Source organism: Ovis canadensis, chromosome X, assembly GCF_042477335.2.
Source record: "Ovis canadensis isolate MfBH-ARS-UI-01 breed Bighorn chromosome X, ARS-UI_OviCan_v2, whole genome shotgun sequence".
In the NCBI taxonomy this organism is placed as follows: Eukaryota; Metazoa; Chordata; class Mammalia; order Artiodactyla; family Bovidae; genus Ovis; species Ovis canadensis.
The window spans coordinates 619529-640959 of NC_091727.1; the positions used below are offsets into that span (position 1 = coordinate 619529).

At 51.7% G+C, this 21431-nt stretch overlaps 1 protein-coding gene across 1 annotated transcript; it reads right to left on the reverse strand.

Moving 5' to 3' along the window:
* Window positions 1–444: 444 nt before the first annotated feature.
* Window positions 445–20477, reverse strand: LOC138431343 (cytokine receptor-like factor 2). The gene is made up of 8 exons (XM_069573404.2): window positions 20321–20477; window positions 15146–15248; window positions 13231–13394; window positions 11721–11854; window positions 10773–10935; window positions 9248–9353; window positions 6640–6724; window positions 445–2576 (listed from the first exon to the last, which is right to left on the reverse strand). The coding sequence occupies exons 1-8, from the start codon at window positions 20424–20426 to the stop codon at window positions 2301–2303; spliced, it is 1137 nt and encodes a 378-aa protein (XP_069429505.2). The 5' UTR covers window positions 20427–20477; the 3' UTR covers window positions 445–2300.
* Window positions 20478–21431: the final 954 nt, after the last annotated feature.

Here is a 21431-nt window from a genome sequence, read left to right on the forward strand (position 1 = left end):
GGTTTCAGAACAAAGCAGTTTTTTCTGAAACAGGATGTTCTAAACTTTCTCCCTGCTCAAAAGTCCCCCGCCCGACGCAACCGCCCAGCTTGGGATCTGTGAGCAGTGATTTCTGGGGTCCCCACTCCCCGACTGGCCACCCTGCACAGCACCTCTGACCCGGACATGAGCCTTCCACACCAGGAGCGACCTGGTGAACGCCCGGCCTCCGGGGCAGGAGCTGGGGGCCCCTGACTGCAGCTGGAAACCTGGCCCGGAGTTGCAAAACCCACATCCCACAGATACAAGACACGTAGCCGTGTTTTCTGCAAGAGGCCCAGGGAACGGGTTGCTGAGCTGGAAAAAAAATGGGATGAGGGTCTTTCTCCGTTTGCAATACCCTGTCAAGCTGGCTTCCTGCGGTGGGTGTTGCATTCTGGTGTCAACTGAAAACTAGTGAGCAGCTGAAAGCAGAGGGTTATTTTATTCAGCGGGAGTGTGTGTAGGACTCCGAGCCAGCATCTCCGTAGCTCTGAGAACACAGCTCTGAGGAGGCCAGAGCGGGAGTCAGGCTGTATACAAGTTTGCAACAAACGGAACCGGCAGATCTGAACTCAAAGATCAGATATCAAGGGAAGGAATTTAGCATTCTATGTAAGGAAGGATGCAAGCTTGTGGGCTCACTGAATCCACTCCTTTCAAAGGCACCTCGGCTGTCTGGGGCCAAGCCTGTTTCCTCGGTCACGGATGGCTGATTCTTACACTTTCCTCAGCCCCTCAGCCCCTTAGCTATCACCATGGGTATGGAGTGGCGGGGTCGGGGCGGGGGGCGGAGTGGATGGTGCAGTCTGAATCACAGTTTTAGGAGCTCACATTAATATTTGTCCCTTGGACTGCAAGGAGATCCAACCAATCCATCTTAAAGGAAACCAGTCCTGAATATTCACTGGAAGGACTGATGCTAAAGCTGAAACTCCAATCCTTTGGCCACCTGATGCGAGGAGCTGACTCACTGGAAAAGACCCAGATGCTGGGAAAGATTGAGGGTGGGAGAAGAGGGTGACAGAGGATGAGATGGCTGGATGGCATCACCGACTCAAATCGACATGAGTTTGAGTAAACTCCAGGAGTTGGTGACGGACAGGAGGCCTGGCGTGCTGCAGTCCATGGGGTCACAGACAGTCAGACATGATTTGGCCACTGACCAACATTCGAACTCAGAGGGGAGAAATCGCTGATGGCTGTGACACATCTCCTTTATTTGACACGGCAGGAGGTATTTTTCACTTCACACTGGCTTGCTGTTTGTTCACTGATAAAGGTGATTTCTTTCATTTGTACCTTTGTGGAGCAGTTTTCCAGAATGGGGAGACATTCTGCTAAATTAGACATCCTCGACACCAAACAGACACACACACACACACACACACACACAGACTCCAGGTATATCTGATCAAGCTTGTTTCCTGCATCCTGAAGACACAGACAAGATAAATTTAGTGCCAGCCTGAAAATTAAAAAAAAAAAACAAAACACCAGAGAAATCAATACTCTCGAAGTCTAGAAAGCTCCTGGACCTGAAGTCTAAGGGAATCCAGCTGGCATCTTCCGGTCTCCATGAACAGCAGCAAGCACTTACATTCCACCATAGTTATCCTGCTCACACTTTAAAAGAAATTTCAGTATCGAAAAAGAAACAATAACGTCTATTCAACCTGGGACGCTTTGTTCCCGCAGAGCGTCGTCACATTCAAGTATCTCTCAGGAGCAAGGTCCTGAGTCGCTGGTTAAACGGAACCCTGGTTTGCAAAAAGGCCTTGGTGATTGCCGGAAGGGGCTCTCCTGCCTGTCTGGGGCGGGAGGCGGGCGGCTGGTGCCCGTAAAGCAGGCGTTCTGCACCTCGCCTGCCGGGCACGTGTGGTGACTGGCAAATGATGCAGGAACCGGTTGCGAGTGGAAATATGGGAAGGACGGGGCGGGCGGGCATGCGCAACGCAGGCTGGTCTTGGTCGTCTATCCTTATGATTCATGTGAGCCAGGAGACAGCAAGAACCAGCCCGACCAAGCGTCTGCCACCTACAGGCAGTCCACCTTCAAGCCCTTGAACGTCGGCATGAATGGGATGCATTGGTTGGGGGTGTAGGGGTGCTGGGTGACCTCAGATGTGGGTTGGGGCTTTGGAGCACTCGGTGACCTTAGACGTCAGCATCCTTGGTTCTGGGGAGTCCCCTTTGTGGAGGTTTTTTTGGCTCCCAAGATGTTCTCCCAGGTCGTCAAGCATCAAGGTAGACTGGGATGTTGGCTTGTGAGTTTGCACCCCCTCATAACATCATGTAAGAGTTGTCATTCATCACAAACGTGAAATCCCCAAGAGAGACCACCCCGTGGCCCTGGGGCGGCTGGCAAGGGAGCTGGCCAGAGTCCCCGGTGGCCTCTTCCTCCCCCATCTGTGGGTACAGGGGGCTCGTCATCACCACGGTCTTGGGCGTCTCAGCCTCGGCCGGCTGGACCACCACGGCGTCTTCAGGGGCGCACTCCAGCTCCCCGTCTTCCATTTTGTTCAAGGGCGCCACGTTCTGCGTGTCCTTGATCCACTCCTGCAAAGAGGAAACGTCTGTGATAACCTTATGGTCACCAGGGGGAAGGATGGGGGAGGGACAGTCAGGGAGTCTGGGATGGACATGGACACCCTGCTGGATTTAACATGGAGAACCAGCAAGGACCTGCTGGACAGCACAGGGAACTCTGCTCAATACTCTGTAATAACCTTATGGTTCCCGGGGAAAGGATGGGGGAAGGGATAGTTAGGGAGTCTGGGATGGACATGGACACGCTGCTGCATTTAACATGGAGAACCAGCAAGGACCTCCTGGACAGCACAGGGGACTCTGCTCAATACTCTGTAATAACCTTATGGTTGCCGGGGGAAGGATGGGAAAGGGATAGTCAGGGAGTCTGGGATGGACATGGACACACTGCTGCATTTAACATGGGGAACCAGCAAGGACCTGCTGGACAGCACAGGGAACTCTGCTCCATGTCAGGTGGCAGCCTGGATGTGAGGGGAGGTTGGAGGAGAGTGGGTACATGTATATGGATGGCTGAGTCCCCACTTGCTGTTCACACTGTTAATCATCTGTACCCCAATACAAAACGTTTTTGGTGTTAAAAAAATTAAAATTAAAAAAGTTACTGTGGCTCAGACTCTGTGTCGGAAAGCCCTGCCTTCGGACCTGGTGCGTCTTCACACATGTGCTTGGCGCGGACACTTTCCCCGGCTGGGACAAAAAAGGCTCTCCTGTCTAGCACCCTGGTCCGGAATCCTGTGGTTTTCACACCTGCCTTCTGTCATCAGCCTCAAAGCGCCGGCCTGTGGTCGCTCCAGACACACAAGGGCGCCTGAACATCTTTTCAGAAACCCAGATCCGTTGTTCACTCCCATGTATGCTGTTTGAGATGGGAGTGATGAGGTGTCAGAAGGAGGACCTTCCGTCAGCAGTCAGCAGGTCTGATGGGGTGGACGCTGAATTTCTAACAGGTGACCCAAGATTTCCTGAGGTTGGGAGCTCCATGGGACTGCCCTCCTCAAGGGGACTCCTCTCTCCCTTCTAACATCCCTCCCCGGCTCCTTCTTCTAGCCCCAGTTTTGGGGGAAAAAATTGAGGTTCCCTGTCCTAAATTCTGTCGTAATCCCCTTTCCTCTCCCTTGAGAGGGACCGGGACACAACTCCCCAGTATGCCCCTTTGACGTGCGGAGGATGCTGACCCGCAGGCGGCTAAGTATCAAGAGTTGCAGAGCCTGTTCTCTGCTCTCCACGTATCTGCCCTAAAATCGATGTCAATATTAATTAATGACCCTTTGGGAAAGTACATGTACACTTGGAAGAGTCCCCCAGTCCCTTCCAACTCCAGAGACAATGCTTGTCACCTGAGAGAGCTTGAGTCTGCACAAAATCTCACTAAACGACCTTCATTTCTGAAGCGATTCCTAGTCACCTCGTCTCATCGCGCCTGCCACTCACAGATCCCCAAGCCCTTTCCCTTTACCTAGTCTCTTCCGAACAGTCCATCATCCTTTGTTAAAACGGCAAATCAGGGCCACGGTTTACCTACCTCCCGGGCGTGTTCACGTCTCTCTCTTTAATCTTTCTGGTCTGTTTAATTTGCAGGGCCTCAGGGACCGCACTTAAGAGGTTAGAAGAAAAAAAAATTTTTTTTTTTTTCTTTTCATCTCCTACAACTAATTAGTTTTCAATTCAGTTAAGCTTAATGGACTTCCCAGGTGGTACTAGTAGTGAAAAAAAAAAAGCAAAAATGAAACAACAACAAAAAACCGCCTGCCAACGCAAAGGACCTAAGAGATAGCAGTTTGATCCCTGAATCAGGAAGATCCCCGGGAGAAGGAAATGGCAAGCCACTTCAGGATTCTTGCCTGGAGAATTCCACGGACAGAGGAGCCTTGGGGGCTGCAGTCCATGGGGTCACAAAGAGTTGGCTACAACTGAAGCAATTGAGAAAAAAAAAAAAAAAGAAGGAACTGAACACTAAACTCTCTTCCTAAAATAACGATATACCCACGCGCTACCCCTCAGAACGTGGGAACAGGACTTAATTTGGAAACAAGGTCTTTTCTTTGCAGAGGTGATGGAGTGAAGGGTCTGAGATGAGGTTCCTCCTGGCTGGGGGTGGGCCTAAACCCCATGGCAGGGTCCTTATAAGACACAGAAGAGGGGAGACAGGGATGCAGAGGAGAAGCCACGTGGAGACGTGGAGACGGGGGCAGAGACTGGAGGGAGGCGGCCACCAGCCCAGGGACGGCCGCCCGGAGCCCCCGGAAGCTGGAAGAGGCGGGGAGGACCCTCCCCTGGAGCCTCTGCAGGGAGCCCAGCCCTGGGACATCCTGACCTCAGACGTGTGGTCCCCAGGACCGGGCAGAGGATGAGTGTGTGATGCTTTGCACCCCCAGGTCTGTGGCAGCCCCAGGGAATGCACGGTGCTCTGATCCCGGCGTGCTATCAAATCCACACCGGGTGATGCGAGGAGCCGGACCCCCCGCCTCGCTCCGTCTGCCCCAGTTCCTCCTCGGCCCCCTCCCTGTAAGCGCTTATCAGGGGAACGAAGTTTAACGACCATCAACGTTGAAAAGCGGAAATGCAGGTTTCGCTGTCGGCCCCCGCGCAAGTGGGAACAGAGTAAGAACGGAACCTCCTGATAAGATCAGGAGGCGTGGAGGCTGGAAAATCCCATGGGCCTGCGGCGGCGGGATGTCAAGAGGTTTATTTCAAGAGAAGCCGCCCTCGGAGACCCTTGGATCCACTTTCTCTGACCAAAAGAGAAAAACAGGAAACCGCTGCTTTCGGATTCGAAGAGGCTTGCAGGCGTTTGAAGAGTAATAAAAGCCTTTTGTTGTTGTTGTTTTTTTTTTTCTTTTTCTTTTTCATTAATGATGAATCAGCCCCACTGTTCATTGCAACTCTTTACAATGGCCCAGACCCAGATGCGGCCTTAGTGTCCATCCACACAGTAATTAATGAGCAGACATTTCCTCCTCCAGGGGGATCTTCCCCATCCAGGCATCGAACCCACGCCTCCTGCTTTGCAGGCGTATTCGTTACCATCTGAGCCACCGGGAAAACCCCCGATAAAGGACATGTGACGTATATATACACACCCTGGAATGTTGCTTACTCATAACAAGGATGAAATAAATGCCATCTGCAGCGACAGAGATGGACCTAGAGATTGTCACACCAAGTCAAGTAAGTCACACAGAGAAGGAGAAATATCCTATGTCAGCCCTTTCATGCAGACACTAAAGAGAAACGTTACAAGTGAACTTAGGTACAAGACAGGAACAGGCTCACAGGCTCCGAGAATGAACTTATGGTTCCCGGGGGAAGGGTGGGGGAAGGGACAGTCAGGGAGTCTGGGATGGACATGGACACACTGCTGTGTTTCACATGGAGAACCAGCAAGGGCCTGCTGGACACCACAGGGAAGTCTGCTCAATACTCTGTAATAACCTTATATTCCCAGGGGGAAGGGATAGTCAGGGAGTGTGGGATGGACATGGACAAACTGGTGTATTTAACATGGAGAACCAGCAAGGGCCTGCTGGACAGCACAGGGAACTCTGCTCAATACTCTGTAATAACCTTATGGTTCCCAGGGGGAAGGATGGGGGAAGGGACAGTCAGGGAGTGTGGGATGGACATGGACACACTGCTGTATTTAACATGGAGAACCAGCAAGGAGCTGCTGTCCAGCACAGGGAAGTCTGCTCAATACTCTGTAATAACCTTATGGTCACCAGGGGGAAGGATGGGGGAAGGGACAGTCAGGGAGTCTGGGATGGACATGGACACACTGCTGTGTTTAACATGGAGAACCAGCAAGGGCCTGCTGGACAGCACAGGGAACTCTGCTGAGTGTCACATGGCAGCCTGGATGGGAGGGGAGTTTGGGGGAGAATGGATACGTGTACATGGATGGCTGAGTCTCTTTGCTGTCCAGCTGAAACTGTCATTAATTGGCTGTACCCCAATGCAAAATAAAAAGTTGATTTTAAAAAATGCCTCTAGGCAGAAACAAATAAAACATGGAAGAGGGGTGATATGAGGCCTTCCCCAGAGCAAGCCTGTACAAGGAGATGCTGCTTACCTGGAAGTTGCCTTGGTGGGACTCAAAGAGCCCCAAGAAGGAGAACCTGGGATCAGGAACGCTGGGCATGAGAACCTTCTTGATCCTGAAACGGACATGGACGGTCTGGTCAGATGGGCTGGCAGCCCTGAGCGGGGCATCCACGGGGAAAGACCCCCACCAGGGGCCTAGGACAGCAGCATGTGGATGTCGGAGACACAGGACCTTGGCGGAGCTGCGTCCGCTTGAGAAAAAGCAGAGCCAGGGGATGCCCTCTGCCTGAAACGAGAGCATCCCAGTGTGGGCAGGGCTGATTAAAAAATCTGCCTAAAAGGAGAGCATCAATTTCCCTCCTGATTAAAAAAAAAAAAAAAAGCAATAATCCCATTCATAAAAGCGTGCCCTCCTGTAGCAGGAAATGGAGAATGAGGCATTATCAGCAAGATGGTGTCAGGATGATTCCATTCAGACAACCTTCATCTGCCTACAGTTTGGATCACACATCTCTTAATCACCTCCCCACAATTTACACCCATCCAGACTCCCTCTTCCCTTGTCTGGTGACTTCTCCACAGATTACTGCCCTTTGTTAAAATGCTATAAAAGTCCCCAGATGAACTGCCTGGTTAGCTGTTCACTTGCTTCCTGTGAATGACTTGGGCACTTAAAAATATTACATCCAAAAAGAAATATAGGCATACTCTTCTGTTACTGTCTTTGGTTGGCCAATTTAATTTGCAGGCCCCTAGGGACAGAACATAAGAGAGGTTCCCATCTGATAGGATGCTAATCCTACGGGAGTGGGACCCTTATAATAAGAGGTGGTCAGCACACAGACACACACAGAGAGAGGGAGGACCATGTGAGGACCCGGAGGAGACGGCCGTCTGCACGCCCAGCAGAGGGGTCTCAGGAGGAGCCAGCCCTGCCCGCGCCGGGACCTCAGGCTCCAGCCTCCAGGACTGGGAGAAATCAATGTTGTTTGAACCCCCAGTCTCTGGCGCTCTGTTACGGCAGCTCTGGGAAAATAATACAGTTGATTAGACCACTCATTGTAACAGAAGCTTTCTTAAAGACAGGAGGAGTGTTTCCACCCCCCGCCCCCTCAAGAAGTGTATCCTTCAGACTCCCTTAGGAGTGGTTTCAGTTTTGAATTAAAAAACACCGCAGCAAAACAAAACAAGAGCAAAAAAAAAAAAAATCAGACCTGTCACTCGTCAACACCCCTATCTGACAGCGGCATCTCCTCCCCGCTCCCTACTTCCTCTGTTCCCAAGCAGAGAATGACGAAGGTGGCATCTGTCTGAGCTGGGGAGAGCGGGAAATCTCAACTGGAGAATTAATGGGCAATGTGCAAGAATTCGGAGAATTACCCCCATGCTGTCTGCAACCATGAAGGAAGGGCCTTGAAACTGTCTGACTCAGCCTGGCTCAGACCCAGCGTGAGTGGTCCAGAATGCGCCCCATCTGTCTCTATACATCACTCCCGTTGTTGCTATGGAAACGGCAACCTGAGAAATAAAGATGGCGCCCACAGTCCTGGGCATCAGTCCCTTGAAACATCACCAACAGTCAAATGCCTGGGCACAACTAAGCTCGAATAAGGCTGGAAATGGCAGCAGTTAAATTATTGCCTGGAAGGATAACAGAGAGAAGTATTTAACGTCACATTTTTTAAAAGTTTTCTATGGTTTCAGAGAATCATGTTTGGCTATATCTGTAACTGGATTCACAAGCTTTTCTTGTCCAATTCTCCTCACATCACTCACCACGTTGCCCAGTTTAATAAATATGAATAAAAATTAAAACATGTTGTACACGCTTGCCATTCTAACATGATAGGAGGACAGAGCTCAGTGCGGTGTGCGTTTGAAGAACGTTCACTACAATAAACTTAGAACAATTATTAAAAAGCTGAGACATCACTTTGCTGACAAAGGTTGGTACAGTCACGGCTATGTTTTTTTTCCAGTAAGTCATGTACAGATGTGAGAGCTGGACAGGAAAGAAGGCTGAGCGCCGAAGAACTGATGCTTTCACACTGTGGTGCTGGAGAAGACTTTTGAGAATCCTTGGACAGAAAGGAGATCAAACGAATGCTAAAGGAAATGAGTCCTGAATATTCATTGGAAGGACTGATGCTGAAGCTGAAACTCCAATACTTTGACCACCCGATGTGAAGAACTGACTCACTGGAAAAGACCCTGATGCTGGGAAATATGGAGGGCAGGAGGACAAGGGGACGACAGAGGGTGAGATGGTTGGATGGCATCAGTGACTCGATGGACATGAGTTTGAGCAAACTCCGGGAGTTGGTGATGGACAGGGAGGCCTGGCGTGCTGCGGTCCACGGAGTCAGACACAACTTAGTGACTAAACAGCAGTACCGCTCATACGTATGAACATTGCTGCCTCTTATGGTCTTCATGAGAATACTTCTCAAATTCTGCAGGGATCTCCACACCTTTGCACTATTCACCTCTGTTTTCTTGTCATGTACCATGTGCATTAGAGAGAAAGTGAAATTCAGCTAAATAACCACATCACACAATTATTCCCCCCCCCCCAACTCACTACATATGGGAACCAAAGCCCATGTGTGTGAGGAGTCTGGCGGGGGTGGCCTTACCTGTGTAGTTTCCATAGAGACAGAAGCAGAAGGAAGACTGTCAGGAAGGAGACCATGCCAGCAATTAAAATAAACTTGGGGAAAAGGCTGTTTTCCCAGCACGAATCTAAAGGGAAATGGAACGAGGCCTGTGAAGTTTTCATCATGATACGGTCACACTCTAATCACCCCCCACCCCAGCCACGGCCGTTTTTCCTTCCCTCGAGAATTGTCAGCGTCAGCAGATGTTGCTTTTGGTGTGAAATATCCTGGTAAGGAGAGGTGGGTACTCTGGAGAGGGAGATGCTGGGCAGAAGGAAGCACAGACTCACCTTATTCCTAGGGGTGTTTGAGGGTATCAGGGCTTGATTTGGTGTGTCTATCTGTCCAGCTGTCTATCTGTGTCTCTATCCATCTGTCTGTCTGTCTATCTGTCCAGCTGTCTATCTATCTGTGCGTCTATCCATCTGTCTGTCTCTCCATCTATCTATCTTCCCCGCTGGGTCAGCAGTAGAGAATCTGCCTGCAATGCAGGAGACCCGGGTTCGATCCCTGGGTCGGGAAGATCGCCTGGAGGAGGAAATGGCAATGCACTCCAGTATTCTTTCCTGGAGACTCCCACGGATGGAGGAGCCTGGTGGGCTGCAGTCTATGGGGTCACAGAGCCGAGCGAATGAGCAGGCATCCGCGCAGCTGTCTGCCATCTACCCGTCTATTATCCACCTACTTGTCTACCTCCGGTCACGCCTCTCTGTCGAGCTATACGTCGCATCTATCTGTCTCTGCCGTGTACCCATCATCAACTTACCTACACCCGCTCCCTAGGTCACTTCAGTCGTGTCTGACTCTCTGCGACCCCGTGGACTGTAGCCCATCAGGCGCCTCTGTCCGTGGGCTTCTCCAGGCAAGATTACTGGGGTGGGTGGCCATGCCCTCCTCCAGGGCATCTTCCTGATCCAGGGATCGAACCCCCGTCTCCTGTTCTCCTGCACTGCAGGCAGACTCTTTACCACTAAGCCATCTGGGAAGCCTCTCCTTATCTACGTCTGTAATCTACCGTCATCTATCCATTAAGCATCTATTATCTACTATTTATCTTCTATGTATCGATACATCTATCTATGTCTCTATACATATATCCACAGAACAACATTCAGTCGTGTCCGACTCTTTGCGACCCCATGGACTATACCGCGCATGGGATTCTTCAGGCCAGAATACTGGAGTGGGTAGACTTTCCCTTCTCCAGGGAATCTTTTCAACCCAGGGCTTGAACCCAGGTCTCCTGCATTGTAGGCAGATTCTTTACAAGCGGAGCCAGCAGGGAAGCCCAACAACATTCAGAAATAACACTTTTTATTCTTGCTGGGCCAACAGACATGAAAGTGAAGCTTAGTGCGATGATAACGGCCACAGGAAGAGCCATTGCTTCCGCAGTGACCTCTGCAGAAGGCCTTGGGGTCATCCCCAAGGCGCCCCATTCCGCCCTCCCCGCACAGAGCCCGCTGGCCCGTACTGGGCAGCGATGCTGCGTGACAAGCATTACCTCGCAGCTCACCCCTCTGCTGGTGCGTCACCTCTGACCAGTCACTGGGGTACGTTTCTGAGCCGTAGGCAAACTCCAGGGCTTTCACCCTGGCCCGGAAGAAATAACACTTCTCAGGATCCAGACCGTCGACGGTGATGTTGCAGGTCTCAGCCTCTGTGGACTGGAGCAGACAAATCACGCACGGTGAGCCCTGACTGCCGCGTTCTTCTTGTCCCACAGATTTGCATGAGGTTCCTGCTTCCAGGACTTCCTTCTCCTGTTTCACTTCTCTCTGGACAGATGTTTATCCTCAAAACAACAGCAGGAAAAAAAAAAAAAAAGCCCTTCTCTCCAAAAAGGAAATAAATCCGTCATAACGAACATGATGAAAGATGCTTCTGAAGACTTTCTAAGGTCTTCCTTTTTACAAAAGTAATTTTAAAAATGTATTTATTTATTTGGCTACATCAGGGCTCAACTGCAATACGTGGGATCTTCGTCACAGAACACCAGCTCAGTCATTGCCTCACAGGCTGAGCTTCCCTGACGCACATGGAATCCTGGGTTCCCGGACCAGGGATGGAACCCACCCACGTGGCCTGCTTTGCAAGGCGGATTCCTAACCACTGGACCGCCAGGGAAAGTGAAAAGGAAAGTGCCAGCCGCTCAGTCGTGCCCGACTCTCTGCGACCCCGTGGACTGTAGCCCGCCAGGCTCCTCTGTCCATGGGATTCTCCAGCAAGAATACTGGAGTGGGTTGCCATTTCCTCCTCCAGGGGATCTTCCCCACCCAGGGATCGAACCCGGGTCTCCAGCATCGCAGGCGGATTCTTTAGCGTCTGAGCCGCCAGGGAAGCCGATAATCGCGTGAGCAAATGCATAAAGCCAGTCTGGATGTCTGTGTCTCTCTGCCTCCCCATCCTGGGGGTGCCTACTCACACCCGACCCGGGACGACGAAACCTCACCTGCCACACAGCGTCAAAGACGGTCTTGTGTTGGATTTCATACTGGAGGTCGTTGTATCCCAGGTTGGAGCAGGTCACCGTCACGGCCTCCTGGCGCCACTGGAAGCTCAGGTCGCCGGGGGATCTGGGTTTCACTGAGAATGAGAAACAGCGCGGTGAGCAGCACCGCCGAGAAGGTAAACACGGCCCGTCTCTGAGCTCACAGCGGCCCCTGGGCTTCGGTCCCCTTTCCTCTCTGCCTGCTGCCCATCCTCTCCCGAATACTGCATGGGACGTGAGGCTTCCTTGTCTTTAGTGCATGGGCAGTTAGAAGGGCTAGCCAGCTCTCCAAGCACCCGTGAGGGTCTCGTGGAAAGGCGCTCCCCTGAAACTGGGGGAGAAAGATTTCAGGATGTGTCATGGAACAAATCCTGTTCCCACCAGTCGCCTTGAGCTGCTGGCCCCTAGCCCTTCACCATCTCCGGAAAGAGGATCATTACAGAGGTCTAACGTAAGATGAGGTCGTAGAGACCGTGGGATTGAATAGTCAGACAGAGAAGGAAAAACATCCTGTGACATCCGTTATATGCAGAGTCTAAAAAGATAGGACACAGTGAATGTAGTTACAAAACAGAAAGAGACAGACCTAGAGAGCAAACTTACCACCACCAGGGGGAGAGGACAGGGGAAGGGATAGTCAGGGAATCTGGGATGGACAGGGACACACTGCTGCATTTAACATGGAGAACCAGCAAGGACCTGCTGGACAGCACAGGGAACTCTGATCAAAACTTTGTAATAACCTTATGGTTCCCAGGGGGAAGGATGGGGAAGGGATAGTCAGGGAGTCTGGGACGGACATGGACACACTGCTGTGTTTAACATGGAGAACCAGCCAGGTCCTGCTGTCCAGCACAGGGAACTCTGCTCAACACTCTGTAATAACCTTATGGTCACCAGGGGGAAGGATGGAGGAAGGGATAGTCAGGGAGTCTGGGATGGACATGGACACACTGCTGTGTTTAACACGGAGAACCAGCAAGGACCTGCTGGACAGCACAGGGAACTCTGCTGAGTGTCACGTGGCAGCCTGGATGGGAGGGGAGTTTGGGGGAGAGTGGATACATGTGTATGTGTGACTGGGTCCCTTAGCTGCCCAGCTGGTGTCACCACAGCTTTTTTAATCGGCTACGTTGTTTAGTCGGAAATCATGTGTGACTCTTGCAACCCTGTGGACGGTAGCCCCACCAGGCTCCTCTGTCCGTGGGATTCTCCAGGCACCCATACTGGAGTGGGTTGCCATTTCCTTCTCCAGGGGAATCGTCCCCACCCAAGGGTCAAACCTCCCAGCGGATTCTAAGATGGACCTCTGACATTCCAACCGTCAATGAAAAAGAAAGAAAGAAAGGGCCGTTACATCACAGAAACGTAGATCCAAACAGCACGCTTTGGAGAGACTGGTTCACTCCATTGTGTATGGCGGCTCCTAACCCGAGACGCATAGTCACCCCTCAAGGTACTTAACACGTACGGTAAGCGCTGATCGCTAGGTTCTTGGTGAGAAGAGGCTGTGTTCCATTCCGGATGGAAAAATACAGAGGCCCATCTCTTTGCACCTCCAGCAGGCACCCGGCGCTGCAACCGTGTTGAAGGATATAGCTGGAGCATGGTCTGTATTCCTCCCTTTTATCGAATCTGGAATTTTAAAAAGAGAATCACTCAGTCGTGTGGCGTCCTCGAAAATAACATCTTGGGGGCTTCCCTGGTGGCTCAGCGGAGGAAACAATCCGCCTGCCGATGCAGGAGATTCGCATTCGATCCCTGCGCCGGGAAGGTCCCACACGCTACGGAGCAAGCAAGCCCGTGAACCGTACCGACGGACTCTACTCTCATCTGCTTCGATGACCTCCCTCCCCTTACGACTACAGCAAGACCTGTCAAAACAGAAAAGGACCCCCTCTCTCTCAAATGTTGACGGCCCTTCGATGGATCCCGTAGGGGCTGAACGCTGGCGCTGCAAACGGCCTGCCTACCCGCTAACCCGGAACCTGTGAACAAGACCTTATTAAGAAGCAGGGTCTCTGCAGCTGTGATGGAGTGAAGGGTCTGAGATGAGGTCCGCCTGAGTGGGGGTGGCCCTAAACGCCACCACAGGGTCCTTATAAGACACGGAAGAGGAGAGACACGGACGCAGCGGAGAAGCCACGTGGAGACGGAGGCGGAGACGGGAGGGAGGCGGCCACCAGCCCAGGGACGGACGCCCAGAGGCCCCAGGAGCTGGAAGAGGAGGGGAGGACCCTCCCCTGGAGCCTCTGCAGGAAGCCCAGCCCGGGAACACCCTGACTTCAGACGTCTGGTTCTCAGGACTAGGGGAGGATACATTTTGGTTTTTTCCGTTGTTCCAAGTTACCCAGCTTGTTGTAGTTTGTTGAGACCATCTAAGATTCTATTAATGGTATCAATAATAATAATTGCTGTCACATAGCAATACCATGAGCAATCAATAAATTGGTATCAATAAATAACTGACCTCCAGAGCAACCAAGCCCTTGATTCAAGGATGCACTTTTAACAGGGATGTGCCAAAAGTGGGTAAAGCTTTCAGACTCTGCTGCAGTGTTAACAGGAAGCCTAGAGACAGGTTTACGCTCCATCCTTAAGACTCAACCCCAATCTGTGATGAGATCAAGAATTATCTCCTATATGACAGAAAAAATCGCTGCTCAGGAAGAAAAAAAAATGACACGAGCTATCTGTGAGCCCACCTATACCATCCGGCACTTAATTTTTTGCCCCATGAGTCTTATTTTCCCAACAAATTCATCTTAAAAATTTCCCTCTTCTGTTTGCCTTCCCGCCTATCTCGTGTTTTATCAGATGGCAACGACTCAAGCCCTCACCGAACACCCCCCTACTCTTTACAAAAGTGAGACCAAATTCATTGGGAAAAAAAAAAAAAAAAACCCTGGCTCCCACGTGGCCGCTCAGGTCGTTGAGTCAAGCGAGGCAAAGCGCCCCGTGAAAGGGGGAAATGGGTGTTTCTTGGAAGGCGGCCCCTGGAGAGCAGGGAATATAGCTGAAGGCAACAGAGTTGAAGGCGGGCAAAGAGTTGCCGGCACGTTGCAGGGGGCCCCGTGGAGTCAGACCGCTCTGCACCTCCTGCGAGAATCCTGGCGGTTTCCAGCGAGACTCAGGCATCCTCGGTTAGAAGGCCTGGGAGCTGTGGTTACTGGTGGTGGGGGGGGGGGGGGGGGGTCTCCAGAGGGCACATTCGCAAAGTCACACTCGAACTTAACAGTTCTTCACTTCCTGGCTGCCCCCATCGGTGCCGTATTCCGAGGAAAAACGCTTTAGCCAAAGGCATGGTTTTCCAGGGTCGTGGGGGAGGGGGGGGCGGCGCCTTACTTGCAGACGGACGTGAAATTAATCCCAGTGACGGCACTTACTTGTAAACGAACGTGAAATTAATCCCGGCGTATGCACTTGTGTTCCAGGTAATCTGCACGGTTTCAAAATTAAAGTTGATCACCTGAAGCTGCAATGCGCTTCCTGTGCAGAAAAAAAAAAAAAATTTTTTTTTAAGATAAGCAGAGAGGACTCTGAGGCGACGCTGGAAAGGCTTTGACATTTATAAAATGATGTCAGCACTCGTAAGAATGATGCGGTGCTTTAAAAAAAAAAATTGTTGATGCATCTTATTTAGCCCGGCGTAATCAGAGTATTGGCCTGCCATGATGCCTCAGTGGGTAAAGAAGCCATCGGCAGAGCGGAAGTCACCGGAAATGCGGGTTGGATTCCAGGGCGGGGAAGATCCCCCTGGAGGAGGAAACGGCAACCCACTCCAGTGTGCTTGCCTGGAGGATCCCATGGACAGAGGAGCCTGGCGGGCTACAGTCCCCAGGGTCGCAAAGAGTGGGACACGATCAAGTCACTAGGCATGCATGCAACGAGAATATTATCAGGTCAGCATTTAGCCATCGTCATCATTAGATCATCGAGTTATTATCCATCCGTTCTCGGTGTTTATGTATCTATCAATAACGATCACCTGCGTCATCTATCTAGGTGACCATCTATGTGACGATGTACAGATATCTGTCTCGTTAGCTGTAATTATCAACACATTTTACAGTTTTACTATGTGTCCAGAGTCTGGTGTGTTTGGCCCTTATAATACAAGAATGATACAGTTCTTCAAAGGCAGTATAGAAACCATTTTACAGTAACTGTAAAGGGGTCATCGCTTTTCACAGACAAGAAGCACTGTGCTGTGCACCTGTAACTTATATTAATGTTTGATGCATCGGCTGCGCGAGCGAGCCTGCGCGCTCCGTGGTGTCCGACTCTTTGCGACCCTGTGGACCGCAGCCCGCCGGGCTCCTCTGTCCAAGGGATGCCCCACGCAAGAATCCTGGAGTCGGTTGCTATGCCCTCCTCCAGGGGAATCTTCCCCACTGAGAAATCGAACCCGAGTTTTCCGTGGCTACTGCTCTGCAGGCGGAATCTGGACCGCTGAGCCACCGGGGAAGCTCATGCATCAGCTCTGTGTCAACTAAACCATCTATAAATCAATTATCCTTCTGTTAAAAAAGAAAGAATGTTTTGTTTTTTTAAAGAATTGAGTTGTGTGCTTAAAGAGCTGAATCACCTGGCGAGTGAATTAACTAAGCTGTTAACCAGAGCATTACCACCCCCGCCCCCCATCCACCTTTTTTGCCTAATTTCGTTTCCTCCAGATCCTCCTCACGTCTGACACTTACTTTGTCGTCTAACACCGGTGAGCAGGGAACCCCACGGAGAGGGTCTTGAAAACGGGAGCCTCCTATCTCACAGATCCAGATGGTCCTGAAAGGTCTGGGCGCTTTTGCAAACATGACTTCGTTTCTGTTAATTTCTTCTTCTTTTTTTTTTTTTAACTTTTTCTCAGAAAACCAACCAACGTCATGAGCAATCTGGACGTGAACAAACGTACCAGCTGCGGGCCTCCGACAGGCAGACGCGTCGTGTAAATACCAAGAACTCCCCGCACCCACCCCCCCCTCCCCAGAGGTAGAACCAGCTTCCCAATTTGGAGAGCGCATAGAAAAACGTGCGGATGAATCGGGGGCGTTTGTTCCAGCGAGATCGGGCGTTCAGAGGGACTTGGAGCCCAGCCCTGCTGGGTATTTCCGAGGGGGTGTGACTAAGGTCATCCGGGGCGGCAGATCGTGGGGGCAATCGGCACATCATCCGTTACATCGTCGGAGATAGAGTCTTAGGGCCTTTTTCCATCCGGGAAGGCTGAGGCAGTTCAAGCAGCCTTGGCTGTTATGGATACCACACGGGTTTTACATTTATACACGCTGCTGCTGCTGCTAAGCCGCTTTGATCGGTCCGACTCTGTGCGACCCCATAGACGGCAGCCCAGCAGGCTCCACTGTCCCCGAGATTCTCCAGACAAGAACACTGGAGTGGGCTGCCATTGCCTTCTCCACATCTCCAGCTATGTCTGTATCTACATCTGACTTCCCTGGTGGCTCAGATGGTAAAGCGTCTTGCTTACAATGCAGGAGGCCCGGGCTCGATCCCTGGGTCTACATATAATATCTCTGTAGTCATATCTACGGAATCTCATCCCACTAGCTTCCCAGGTGGCGCTAGAGGTGAAGAATCCACCTACCAACACTGGAGACGCACGAGATATAGGTTCGACCTCCGGGTCGGGAAGATCCCCTGGAGGTGGGCATGACAACCCACTCCAGTGTTCTCGCCTGGAGAATCCCGTGGACAGAGGAGCCTGACGGGCTACAGTCCACGGGGTCGCACAGAGTCGGACATGACTTGCTCACACACACTCCGTCTCTTGCCCACACCGCCTTCTTACTTCTAGAGCAGCTCGTGAACTCAAGGGCACAGCAGCGAAGACCCAGCAACAGCCAAAAGCAAAGACATAGATTTAAAAAAATAGCATCTCGAGAGCCGTTGCTTCGTCCCGCGTCTCTGCTACAGACTCAGATTGGGTACCAGGTCGTCTGCTTCGACGACCTCCCTCCCCTTACGACTACAGCAAGACCTGTCGAAACAGAAAAGGACCCCCGTCTCTCTCAAATGTTAGCACCCCTTGAATAGGCCCTGTAGGGCTTGAACTGCGGCGCTGCAGATGGCACACCTACGTGCTAACCCCAGAACCTGGGAACAGGACCTCATTAAGAAACGGGGTCTTTGCAGGTGTGATGGAGTGAAGGGTCTGAGATGAGGTTCCTCCTGGGTGGGGGGTGGCCCTAAACCCCATGACAGGGTCCTCATAAGACACAGAAGAGGGGAGACACAGACAGAGAGGAGAAGCCACGTGGAGACGGAGGCAGAGACGGCAGGGAGGCGGCCACCAGCCCAGGGACGGACGCCTGGAGCCCCCAGAAGCCAGAAGAGGCGGGGAGGACCCTCCCCTGGAGCCTCTGCAGGAAGCTCAGCCCTGGGACACCTTGACCTCAGACGTCTGGTCCCCAGCCCTGGGGGTGTGTGCGTTTTCCTTGTAAGTTCAAGGGCATTTTTGAGGGGGGCAAAGGTGCCTCATCAGCAGCCCAGGAGCCCTGCCATCGAAGCATGATGGCCTCAGGCGGAAATACTGATAGTCCACTGCAGCCGTGAAGTCTGACTCTGCTCATTAAAAATGGATCAACTGAGTGGAAATGGCCCCTGAGGGAGTCTCTCGACACAACTCTGGGACCTTGGGTGGGAAGAGGGGCTGCTTTATTAAGACCATGCCCAGTGGGTTCTTAGGGTCTTATACCCGTAATGACCTCAGGCAAACAAAGGCCATTATAAAGTGAGCCCTGCATTTTCCAGGAAGTTCCTACAAAGGATCTGACTGAGCCCAGCTTCACAGGGGGATGAGCCCTCAGCCCTTCCAAGCTCTCTCCCATGTCCTTGAAAGAAAAGCTACGATAAACCTACACAGTGTATTAAAAACCAGAGACATCACTTTGCCAACAAAGGTCCGTCTAGTCAAAGCTATGATTTTCCCAGTGGTCAGGTACGGACGAGAGTTGGATCCTAAAGAAGGCTGAGCACCCAAGAATGGATGCTTTTGAACTGTGGTGTTGGAGAAGACTCTTGAGAGTCCCTTGGACTGCAAGGAGATCCAACCAGTCCATCCTAAAGGAGATCAGCCCTGGGTGTTCATTGGAAGGACTGATGCTGAAGCTGAAGCTCCAATCCTTTGGCCCCCTGCTGCAAAGAACTGACTCATTTGAAAAGACCCCGATGCTGGGAAAGTTGAAGGCAGGAGGAGAAGTGGATGACAGAGGATGAGATGGTTGGATGACATCACTGATTTGATGGACATGAGTTTGAGTAAGCTCCGGGAGTTGGTGATGGACAGGGAGGCCTGGTATGCTACGGTCCATGGGGTCAGAAAGAGTCGGACACGACTGAGCAACTGAACAACAAAATCTTACTATTGTATTTGTGCTTAAGTGGTTCAGATTCCAGAGCTGGTCTAAACTGCACTTTTCCATCCAAACTCCGGATGCAGGACTGGCAGTCAGGAGGAAGCTACAGCTCTCAAGGAGTCTGTGGCCGTGGGCACGCCAGGCCTAGCCGGGTCTTCCTCTCTTACTTCTGTTGCTGGAAGACGGGAGGCCAGATCTGGACTCCGATCTGCACACAGCTTGGGAAATTACGTGAGTGTCAGGCCTGGGGACACCCCATATCCAGGCTCCCTCCCCCTCCCCCCCTGCTGGAAGCACAGTTCTCCTCCCCACACACACACAGGGCTTCAGCCCAGAAGGTCCCTGAGAACCCGTCCAAACCAGCTGGGCAAGAGGCCATCTCCAACAGGGATGGTCTAGCGTGGGGTGATGCCCGCGGACAGTTCAGAAAAAGAACGTCAGGAACGTGCCATCGTCAGCTCCCACCTGGGCCACCCTCAGCGTGAAAGCATTAGTCACTCAGTCATGTCAGACTCTTTGCAACCCCGTGGACCGTGGCCCACCAGGCTCCTCTGTCCATGGGGATTCTCCAGGCCGGAATACTGAAGTGGGTAGCCATTCCCGTCTTCAGGGCGTCTTCCCGACCCAGAGATCGAATCTGGGTCTCCTACATTGCCAGGTGGGTCCTTTACTGTCTGAACCATCAGGGAAACCCCACCACAGAAAGGTAAGTATTCATTTAAGCAAAAGGCTTGCAACCTCTTTGCAGGCAGGCAGCACAGTGAAACCACCCAGATTTTCAGTTTTCTAGACGCGGGCTCTCGTATTTCTTTCTTTTTTTTTTTTTTTTTTTCCCATCTGAACCTAGTCTTGAAGGCAATGAAGAGGAGGGTCCTTTACAACAGGCAGACTCGGGTTTGTAGAGACTTCAGTTGTAACTGATTCTTTGAGACCCCCATGGACTGTAGCCCTTCAGGCTCCTCTGTCCACGGGGATTCTCCAGGCAAGAAGACTGGAGTGGACTGCTATGCCCTCCTCCAGGAGATCTTGCCGACTAAAGGAGGGGAACCTGTGAAAGCTCTGGTCAGCTTCACAAAGAAAACCGTGAGTTTGCAAAAGACACGTAAAAAGAAAATTTTTTAAAAAAGCAGAGATGTTGAAAGCAAGGGCATTTCAGGCAGACAGGCGGCTACAGCTGCGAGCAGGACTTACCCGGTTTGGTTTTCCCTGAAGCATTCGCGTGTCCCAGCAAGAAGACAGCAGCGGCCGCCCAGGGCAGAAAGACACGCCTCATGGTGGAGGCAGGAGGTGGAGGCATCGAGCAGAAAGTCGACTCCTCCAAGGGGACTTGGGCTCATGACTAACGTATGAAGGTCACCCCTTTTTTAAAAAGGTGGAAAGGAAACTGAGGAAATGACTACAGGAAACACACATGCTTTTATTTTAAAAGATGACTCTGGTCAGAAAGGAAAAAAAAAAAAATGCAGAATCATTGTTTCAGCCTCGCCGATCATTTGCGCAGCCCCGCCGGATACAACTGTCTAGAGAGGCTGATCAGATAATGGATGTTGCCAGCCAGGGTTCTCAGCCTCTGGTGGGTCTTGAAAGTCCTGTGTTTGGAGACGGAGGCCCAGACAGGTCTCATCTAGCTGATGCTTTCTGGCTGCTCATCCAGGGTTAGGGAGATTTGGTCCAGCTCCCGATGGCATCAGAGGAAGCATGATGTCTGTGTAAGGGACAAAGTTGGCTGGACCGCAGGGTCTCAATGGAGAATCACTTCCCAGAGGTTGTCAGGGAGATTTGTCAGTGGGCTTTTTCCTGACAGTGGGCTTTGTCCTGACAGTGGGCTTTGTCCTGTCGGTGGGCTTTGTCCTGTCGGTGGGCTTTGTCCTGTCGGTGGGCTTTGTCCTGACGGTGGGCTTTGTCCTGTCGGTGGGCTTTGTCCTGACAGTGGGCTTTGTCCTGACAGTGGGCTTTGTCCTGACAGTGGGCTTTGTCCTGCAGGACAAAGCCTGGGTTGACCATCAGGAGCCAACTTCCTCCCATCCCTTCAGGTCATAAAAGCAGTCCATCCTTAAGAAAATCAAGCCTGAATATTCATCAGAAGGACTGATACTGAAGCTCCAATACTTTGACCACCTGATGCGAATAACTGACTCATTGGAAAAGACCCTGATGCTGGGAAAGACTGAGGGCAGGAGGAGAAGGGGATGACAGAGGAGGAGATGGTTGGATGGCATCACTGACTCGATGGGCATGAGTTTGAGCGAGCTCCAGGTGTTGGTGAAGGACAGGGAGGCCTCATGTGCGGCAGACCGTGGGG

Coding starts and splice junctions, on each gene's coding strand:
- LOC138431343 (XM_069573404.2), bottom strand. CDS start 20,426: ATGCCTCCACCTCCTGCCTCCACCATGAGGCGTGTCTTTCTGCCCTGG. Junction 9,354..10,772: donor GCAGAGGGGTGAGCTGCGAG/GTAATGCTTGTC, acceptor ATTTCCCTTTAG/ATTCGTGCTGGGAAAACAGC. Junction 6,725..9,247: donor TCTCTATGGAAACTACACAG/GTAAGGCCACCC, acceptor TGTCCGTTTCAG/GATCAAGAAGGTTCTCATGC.